Source organism: Nestor notabilis, unplaced genomic scaffold (assembly GCF_000696875.1).
Source record: "Nestor notabilis isolate BGI_N333 unplaced genomic scaffold, ASM69687v1 scaffold29893, whole genome shotgun sequence".
NCBI lineage: Eukaryota > Metazoa > Chordata > Aves > Psittaciformes > Psittacidae > Nestor > Nestor notabilis.
In genome coordinates this window covers 10,160-20,062 of record NW_009921977.1, presented here as the reverse complement: position 1 = coordinate 20,062, position 9,903 = coordinate 10,160, and the positions used below count along the sequence as shown (strand labels likewise).

Below are 9,903 nucleotides of genomic sequence, written 5' to 3'. Positions count from 1 at the left end.
AGCAGCACCAGATACAGCTTCAGAAGTGCAGGTTTGAGCTGGCTCTAGTTAACTGCAGCAACTCAGACTCCATCTAAGCATCACAGGCTTGCTCTGGATGAACGCAGATGAAGACATTGCACCTACAAATAGGGGTTCAGGCAAGGGAATTCAAGCAGAGCAGGGAGGGTTGCATTGTGTAAAAGTCCACCTCCTGCCCCCAGCATGGTCAAAAGTATCAGGTTAAAGGAAGAGGAAAAAAAAAACCCAGAAGCCAGCACCAGCAAGGCTGCAATATTTTATTTTATATATTCACACAATTGTGCAAAGTAATTTTTTTTTTTTTTTGAGAATGTAGTAGAGAGGAAAAGAATGTATTTTACTGTAAGAGTAACCACAGGTAAACCTAATCATGCTGAACCTGGAACCTACTAGCTCAAGAAGACATGGCAGCATTTCCATATCTCAGCCTCAAGCCACTGTGCTGTGTAAAGTTACTGGTGGCTGCAGCTGTCCATGACTGATGGCTCCATGTAAGAAAGTGGGACAGTTACTGATCTGTACAGTTGTTCACACACTTCTGTCCAGCTAATAGTCTGTAAACTGTACCCCAACATAACCTGGAAGCCAGAGCCGAGGTGTCGATTATGCACATGAAGTTTAGGCCTTCAGGAAATGCAATGCAACAGCAACCATACATGCCAAGTGGTATTCCAAAGCTCCAAAGGGTCAGAAACTTTTGCCAGCTTACACAAATAGCTGTAGTTAATTACTAATGAGAAGAAATTTTACATCTTTTTGCTGCATTACAGCTTCTTGTACTTTCGTCTGTAGCAATTTAAGTCACTACGTGGGGCAAAACCAGGGGGATTAGAAATTAACATAGAACTCCATGTTGAAGAATAAAGCTAGAATTCACCTTTTTAAACTCAAAAAACCCCCACAGAACCACCACAACAAACAAAACCACACCACAACCCCCGACAATCAACATGTGAAATTCAACTCCACATTTGCTATGATCAGGATAAATGCAAGACGTCAAGGAGAACAGGGTACTGCAAGTCTTCAGTGCCGACTGTGCAGAATTTAACAGCTCCAGGCAGCAGTGTGGTGGTAACAGGTCACATTAAACATTCTGGTTTGTCAGCCTATTTATTGTTGTACAGAACTCATGGGTTTCTATTGTATTATACAACTAGGGTAGAACAACCATAATTTTCTTTAAAAATAAAAGGTTTTTATAAAAAGATTTGAGGTTTTCATAAAACAAAGTTAACAAGATTTTTTTTATGCCCAGTGTTTTGGTGTAGCACCAGCTCTAGCTGTGTACACTAGCACTAGATTACCTAAAAGACTTTAATCAGTTCTGTAGCTCATTGTGATTGGTAAAGAAAAACTTTTGATAGAAGCTCGCTTTGACCCTTGCAGTTGATTAAGAATTATTTCAAGGGGTTATCTTTAACATGTCATGTCCCTGCAATGAGTGTTTTGTGCCATAAGGGGAATATACGATACACAAAATGGGAACAGGCTATAAGCATTTAGTAAAGCACTGAAGACCCGGCACTACTGTGGTATTGTTTCCATTATTTCCTTACACGTTTTGAGAGTATTTTCCCCAGCATGAAACAGGTACATCCTTGTAAGCCTAGCTTTCTTAAACCAGATTACTAGAAATGGAAGAATAAGTTGTGTAAGATACCAGTGATTACCTAAGGTATTCCCTATGTTTACCTATTCTAACTATACACAGGAAAAATGAAGAACTTCTCATCATGTTCAGAGAATGTTGCCTGTGGACCCTGCTTCAGTAGTGCATCACATTGGATTGTTTGCGCCGTTTTCACGTAACATTAATTTCAGAAAGCTTCTAAATTGTCACTATTGAAATCCCTAGCAAAGGCAGTGAGAGTCACTGTATGTTTTGCACCTTGCCAAGATTCTGCTTCGCTATGTTGACATTATCTCACCTACAGTGGGATTTGCCATTCTGAGCCGTTAAGAATTACCTCTTTTTGCCCTTGTAGGCAATGTCTTGTTTGTCCCCATCCCTATTCATTTCCCAGCTCTCTGAGCAGCAGCAGGAACCTAGTAGACGCTGCTTGCTCAGAATTCCATCAATAACTCTTGTCTCCCAGGAGGCAAGGCAATGGAGGGACAACTCTCCCTTTGCGAGATGGGTCACTTCATGAAACTCAGAAGCCACTTGGCCAAACTCACTAGCAGAATGCTTGGCTTCTGGCAGGCGGCCACTGGCTAGCACCATCAGCACAAGTGATCTTTATCTAACAAGTACAAACCTCAAATAAACATCTTCAGTATGTCAGCTGACAAAGATACCTATGCAAGAAAAATAGTAAAAGTGATTTAAACAGAATGATGTACAAATAAAACTCTAAAACCTAGCAAATGCAAGTTGTATGTTGCATTTAAAAATACATTTAAATATATTCCCCCCTAATTAGGATTTATAATACTGAATATACACTTGTAACTTAAGTTCTAGTAAAATCTAACATCTGGTTGTGAGTTTATAGAACAGCCTGTTTGCAATATACTATAGTCTTTAATATATAGCAGCTTCAGTATGAATAATACTTCACTTGTTGGCAAACACTCAGGTGATTTTGTTTTCTATCATCTGACATGAGCGAGCACACACACACTCAGCATCTTCTATTCAAAACAAGTAATTGCTAAAACATATGCTGTCCAATTCATCTTCTGATGGTGCAGGTGGTTACAGTGCAACAATTTAAACAGAGCATTTTGGACTTCCCCAAGTATCCTTCCCCTACCCCATCTGTCCAGGAAGGGATAATAACCAGGAGAGCTGCTGTCTATCTTACCACCACATCTCGTTGAGTTAGCTTTGAACAACACTGCCTCTTCCCACTCCTTCTTGGGATAAGATAAACAGAAAACAGATGCTTCAACATTGCATTGTAACATTTCAATTTCCCACCTCAAATAGAAACAGTTTTGCAGTGTGGCTGTACACTCAAACTGGTCAGAAAGGACTACTCCCAAACAAGACTGTCATCACACCAACCCACCAATAGGTAAGTTATAATTAGCTACAATTCACATGCATTCATGTCCTTTCCCTACTGTGTTTAAGTGGGAAATAAGTTCACACCTTGCTGGAGTTACTCATTGCTATTAAAAAAAGCCCCATCATTGCCAAGTGTTATTAGCTCTTAAAAAATACAACCCTCTGGTCTCTTGGTAAGGTGCAGTAAGCAAGATAAAAAGTAGCATGAAGGCACTTGATACCAGCTAAGTTTCATACAGTAGTTTCACTTTAGAATAAAGGATACAATAATAAAATCAGACTGATAACTTAAAACACACTCTAAATTTGGCAAGGAAACTTACTAAGCTAGTGTTATAGGACAACCTGTAAGTGTGCAAAAACATTGAAAAGGCTCACTTATCTTGATGCTATAAGCTAAATCCAGACACAGTCAGGTGCTGAGCATTATTCCTAGCTTCAAAGTAACAAGTATCAGTTTCATCATCCGGCTGAGGTATAAATGGCATAGTTTGATTCTGTAGATTATCCCAGTCCACACCGTGAAAGAAAGGGTGATGTTTCAGTTCTGAAACAGAAGTCACACAAGCATTATAAGTTTCTGCATGTCCAAGCCCCATAGTCACTCTGTTCCCTTGATGGATAACTGTCAGTAGGTTTTTCCTCTGTTTCGGGGAAAGAAAAAAAAAAAAATAATCAGAGAAGTGCAAACTGAAGTTGGGTTTTGATCACCTCCAACCTCAGTGGGATCAAACTACTGTCATGCCAACCAACTATCTTCCCTCAGCTGGAGAACCTGTTCTACACAGCACACACAGTGGATCAGAGGTGCCTTTGAGGCATTTCTCATGCTAGGGCACCACAGAAACTTTAAGCATCACTCCAAAGGCCGTTTCTCATTTTGCCACAGGCCTGTGCTGAGTAGACATGCAAGAGTAACTCCCGCCCTTTTCCACTCTAGGCCACCTGCCTTTTCCTAGCTTGTGGTTTCTCTGCTCTGCGCAGTCCCCTCTGGCCTCCCACTGGGCACAGGAATCTAAACACCCTTATGGTAATTTACCACAGACCATCAGATTCCTCTTTCCCAGCCCAAAGGTGGGATAACTAACAAAGCTGCAAGACTTCCTGACTCAAGGAGAACTCCCTTGCCCTGTCCATTCTGACCAGAAGGCGATTTCCTGCCACACAGGGTCTGGTGTGTCTTCTGCATAGCGTGAAAACACCAGTCCCTCATGAAAGTGGCTTTGCTACTTGGATTCAATCCAAGAAAGCACCTTTTCAGCAGCGTGGGTGACAATCCCATGTTTTTATCTCCTACCCCCCAAAAAAGCAAATAGGACAGGCAAAAAAAACAAAAAACAAAAAACAAAAAACAAAAAACAAAAAACAAAAAACAAAAAACAAAAAACAAAAAACAAAAAACAAAAAACAAAAAACAAAAAACAAAAAACAAAAAACAAAACACCCCACAGTTAGGAAATGGGAGTTTGACCAAGGCAAACACTCACTGAAAATTTTAATTCTAAGCACATGCTTTCAGTTGATAGTAAGAAATGAATGTTTATTATTTCTACATTTCCAGATAAATAATGTAACATTGTTTATTTTAGTCAAAAAGCAATAAATCAGTCTTCTAACTCCTAGTCACTTCAGCTACCATATATGCAATAGGACACTGCACAGATCCAGTATCTCAGGACCGTCCATAATTCTGTTCCTAAGAGTTCCCATGCACTAAAAGCTATCTTTAGCTGAAAAGGTGAGCAGACTTCAATGTCTTTTTCCAAGAAGTATGCGTACCACAGCTGGCAGTCAGCTCCTGCCTGTGTCTCTGAAGAGGCGGGATAAAAGCCAAACCCAAACATCGGACACCGGCATTCTCCGCCAAATGCTGCTTTAAAGCTTCTCCTATCTGGTAAGACTAAACTTACAGAAACACTGTGTTAGGACATGATATAACCAGGATATTTCTCAGTAAGTTAGGCTTCACGCTGGAGAACAAGAGAGGGAAAGCACGTGTTTTGGAGAAGACAACAGGCAATGATGGAAACTCAATCACAAGGAGGAAAGCTTAATGGCTGTCCTGAAAGCTACTCATCCAACTTCACCAGCAGCCTGTAAATTGGCTAGGGAGCTCAGATACAGTTATGAAGGTCCTGACAAAGAATGAATTTCCAAGAACTTCAGATTGGAAGAAACCATTATGTCATCTAGTTCAAATTTCTATGCATGACAGGCAATTAGACTTCACCCTAATGTGCAAGGATAAAGACAACTTATGTTTAAATGAAACACCTTCAAATTCAGACATTAGGTGCTTTTTGAGAGACATGAAAGAGCCACAGAATTACCCTTTGACATCATGATCTTCATTTATATCTGTGTGCCTTCTCTGATTTGATTTGGCCTGGTTTTAGTTTCTAGCCTTTAGTCTCTTTATGAGTAAGCATTTCCGTAATCATTTCCTTCTCTAGTGATCTCTAAGGTAGCTTTCTCAAGATTTCTTCTACCTTTTTGAAAACTTCTCACTGTAAGCTTCTTCTTTCATGTCATTTTTTAAAATATAGTCACTGTTAGAACAGCAAACATTTAAGAGCTTCTACAAGGGAAAAACATTATATAGACTTTGTATAGTATATAGTATCTAACTGTTCCTGTACATTCAGCAAAGACAGGCCAACTCCTAAGAAAAACCTCCTTTGAATTAGTGTTTGCAGGAGGCTTCTCTCACAGATTACAGGCTTTTAATAAAGGCCCCCAAAATCAGTCAGGACAAAAATCACCAATACTGAGTTAGGCAAGAGTAAACTTTGGTACATGAGATATCAAACACCAAACACCCACAGCAAAACAGCATTTAGAGCAAATCAAGAGTTCAATAAAAATAAAACAAAAAACAAAACAAGAACACCCCCAGAACACTCCACCCCCAAAATTTCCTTCTTCAAGAGGGCAAATCTCCACAAAAAAACTGAAAATACCACAAATTAAGTGTTCTGGCACTATACATAGTACCCAAAGTGGCATTCAAGCTTTAGTCTAAATTTCAGGAGGAGGACATCACCACTTCGACAGTTTTTACTAATTGTAAGGAACACAAGAGAATTTTAATACTAACCCTTCAGTCCAGCTCTCTTAGTACTGTCAATTGTTAGAAGAATATCTATTGCATTTTGGGCGTTATCAGACAGCTTTTCTTCACCCTCAGGCCAGGGAATATCTACAGACAAAGATGCAGATGAAATGGCAACTCAAGCCATAAACCAAATGCTGGACACACATACTTTCCGCTGACTCCTGAGACAGATTACCTCTCTTCAAAATATTTTGGAAGACTTGTGTTGGTGTTTCATCGTTAAAAGGTGGAATTCCAGTTAGAAACTCAAACAGACAAACTCCAAGGGCCCACCAGTCTACAGCAGAACCTGATAAGAGAAATCCAGGTCATTACACTAACACAAATGATATTTGCAAAGCTTTGGAGCTTAGTCTTGATAGAAACTTAAGTGTTTAAATCCTGAAATTATTTTTTTGAATGAAGACAAAATAGTTGTACTTAATCATGCAGAAAAATTAAAAATCTAAAGGGCTTTTTAAAGCTAGTTTGCTCCTTAGTTCATTATAGATAATACCAGGGTTTACTGATAAAAGCAAGAGGGGTTTTAAAAACAATCTAATAATCAATTCCCATCACAGGGAGCCCAGGAGCAGACTTCTCCAAGAGATTGTTTTGTGATGAGAAACAGCTGCCTTTAACAACTGCTATAGAGCCTGAAGCAGTGCTCCATGTCATAACCCATATCCTTCTCTCGGTAATTTGGGAGGACTCCAAGAATTCTAACTATTGAACTTCATTTTTATTAGTCTATGTCAAACTATTGAAGACAGCTTGCAGAGATGAGCCACATTCAAGAAGCTGGAATTACTTTACGTTAAAGTTGATGAGGGCAACACAATCACTAGCTATCTCTTCTCTTACTAAGTAATTTTGGTTCTCATTCCAGTTTTTTTTTCTTTCCAAACCCATCTTACTAGCCTACTTAAAACAAGCAGGCAAAGCAATCCCAGACACCACTGCATGCATTCTAAGCTTTCTGCATCTTCAAGCCATGCCCACTCCACTGTATAAAGAATAGATGCCACACTTGCTGCAAAAGAAATATCTTTTCAAGATAAGTGCTATTTTTCTTGGCTTTGTTTTTGGCATATAAAAAATTAAGACAGCTCCATGTTAAGAAAGCAAATGTTCTGAGCCATTTCAAAAGGGCTATCAACTAAGTTTAGAAATGCTGAAAACTGAGATGTATAAGTAGTAATCTAGCACACTTTCAGCAAGTTTTAACAGCAGTAAGTGCCCCACCAAGCTATAAGCATATCAAAGCTACGAGATCACATCCACTGTTAGAGGTACTTGGATGTTCAGATAAAAATACTCTCAGCTTCAGTCAAAGTCTAGCAAGATCACAACTCTGGACAATGTAGTAACATGGGTGTCACTAGCAATTTTTCACACCCAAAGGTTAACCAGAGATTAGACTAACTCCCTACTACATATCCCTACTAAACCAAGTCTATCAATATTTGAAGCAAGAAACAGTCTTCAGTATCTGAGCCTTTTTTTAGCCATACACAAATCAGACTGATTGAATAAAGTGAAAGAAAGAAGTGAAAAAAAAAAAAAAGGTGTCTCTGGTTTATTTCCTGTTACACAATGTCTTTAAGAATGCTGACTTTACTCCTGAAGTACAGACTTATGACTGCCATTTCTGATGGCCTAGTCATAGCGACACTGATGTTTCCTGCATGTTTTATGGAAACACCACAGATTCTTATGCGGAGTGCATATTGGGCATTTCCTTCTACATAGAAATGTTGTTCACTCAACCAAGTTTCTTTGAAATTGTGATCTAGTTTTACTTTGACTGTTCAGTTATGCTGAACACTGTTTCTGTACAGTATATAGCAAACTCACCAGAGATCAGAGTCCCTGCATACAAAAAGACAATGAAGCAAGAACATTACAATTATTGCACAACAAACCTCACACAAGCATCAAGTATCAGGCATGATTCTGTGAAGGCATAGGAACGCACTTTTTTCTTAAGGTAGTAACTCAACAATAATGAAAGATGGCAATGCTAAATATAAGTTAGAAACAGAAATAATATAGCTTTGTAACATGACTATAGTTGAGGATTATAACCACATCTTACAAGTAAATCAGCAACACCAGAAATATTTAGTGAGTGAAAGTTTTGAGTTCTGAAGCCAGAAAACCCTGGCTTCACTGAAGGTAATGGGAGATTTGTCATTTCCTGACATAAACCCCAGACTCTTTGCAAGTTATCACTGAAGTCCTGCAGACACTCAATAATTGCAGAGATGTCATCCTGCAATTAATTTTCACATTGTCTAAGTAGCATTAATTATATTTCCAAACTATTATCCTGTTTTAATACCAGCCAAATAACCAGGATTCCTAAATGGAAATGCTAAATAACAACTACATATGTCTAGTAACTTTAGTCATTACAGTTAAGTCACTTCACACAGTTTTAGTTAATGTATATTAGCTGCATACAGTAGAATTTTATTGTTCCACAGGTATTATTTCTCAATGAAGGTTTCACACAATTTTCCTAAGACTATCAGCTCTACAAAATAGAATTATCCTTTTGATATAGAAATAAAATGTAATTATAAATACAACAAATGTATCGGGGATACATTGCAGTTATTTTGTTAATGGTTCTTGCAAGTTAGCAGCAAAATACTTCAGATTTTTTGCTGATCTCAGTATTTGAGCCAAAGAAATCTATGGACTTCAAAGTTCTCCTATTTTATTACTGTATTTTGGAAAAATAAAATGAAATTGATGGCTGCTACTGTCCACTTGTACAAAAGAAAGATCCTGCCAAAATCGTAAGTGTTATCTTTAGTCACTCAACTTAGTAACTGATTCAGATGCAACTTTATAAGCTTGTCTGGATATGCATAACACTAATAAACAAAGGCTTAATGCTTTCATACTAAATTTCACTAAGTTCCTCCTGCCCCACCCCAAAGAATCTTTAAGGACTCAGGATGACCAACCACAAGTCCCATGCCGCCTAAGCCCAGCTTCCAATGCATTAATGGCAGACTATACAAGACAGTCAAAACCTTTGGAGATGTGAAATAAGGAAGGAGAAGGAGCAGCTGAACAAACACAGCCATGCATGTTGGTCAAAGCTGAGCACTAGGTATTTTTAAAGAACTTACAGTCTCATTAAAGAGTTTAGAGCTCTAGAGACATAAAGAAATGTAAATATGTCACCTTAACTAGTATTTAGAACCTCTATGGTTTGACTTACCATGAGGCTTTGTCAAAAGCAGCTCAGGTGCCAGGTAGTCTGGGGTTCCCAGGATGCGTTCACCTTCTACTGGTGCAGCTCCTCTTCTTACGCTCTTTGGAGTCCTGTATGGTGTGCCAGCATCTCCCTGATGAGGTGTCTTAAAAGAGGCAACAAAGACTTCTGATGTCAGTCAAAAACAGCCGAGAAACTCCCATCTCCAGGTTTAGTAATGGGTGTAACAGTTGATAATCAAAGTCAGTAACTTAAAGTCAAACACATATCACAATGTACATTCCCTGAAAAATGTGAAATGCATTTCCGTTTCTTTCTCTCAACTGTCTTCAAGCATAAAAAGTTAGGATGCCTACTCTTTAGGAAAATTTGTGTAAATTCATCCTCCAGTGTCAAGTCCACAGCAGCTTTTTACATTAATCTTCATAATAAGCTTGCAATTGGTACTTGGCAGTACATATTACATCACTTTTAAGAGGATAAACAAAAAAAAAAAAAAAAAAAAAAAAAAAAGAAAAAAAGCCACATAATTTTTTTTTT

The 9,903-nt window shown here is 38.4% G+C and overlaps 1 protein-coding gene across 1 annotated transcript in view; it reads right to left on the bottom strand.

Annotated features, from left to right (window-relative positions):
- Window positions 1-3,426: 3,426 nt before the first annotated feature.
- The window catches only part of MASTL (microtubule associated serine/threonine kinase-like), a gene marked incomplete at its 5' end in the record, with an annotated part of 16,631 nt that continues 10,154 nt past the window's right edge, over window positions 3,427-9,903 (bottom strand). The window contains 4 exons of the mRNA XM_010011401.1: window positions 3,427-3,584; window positions 6,135-6,236; window positions 6,328-6,441; window positions 9,370-9,508. Of these exons, the coding sequence (XP_010009703.1) occupies window positions 3,427-3,584; window positions 6,135-6,236; window positions 6,328-6,441; window positions 9,370-9,508 (513 nt within the window). The remainder of the gene's footprint in view (window positions 3,585-6,134; window positions 6,237-6,327; window positions 6,442-9,369; window positions 9,509-9,903) is intronic.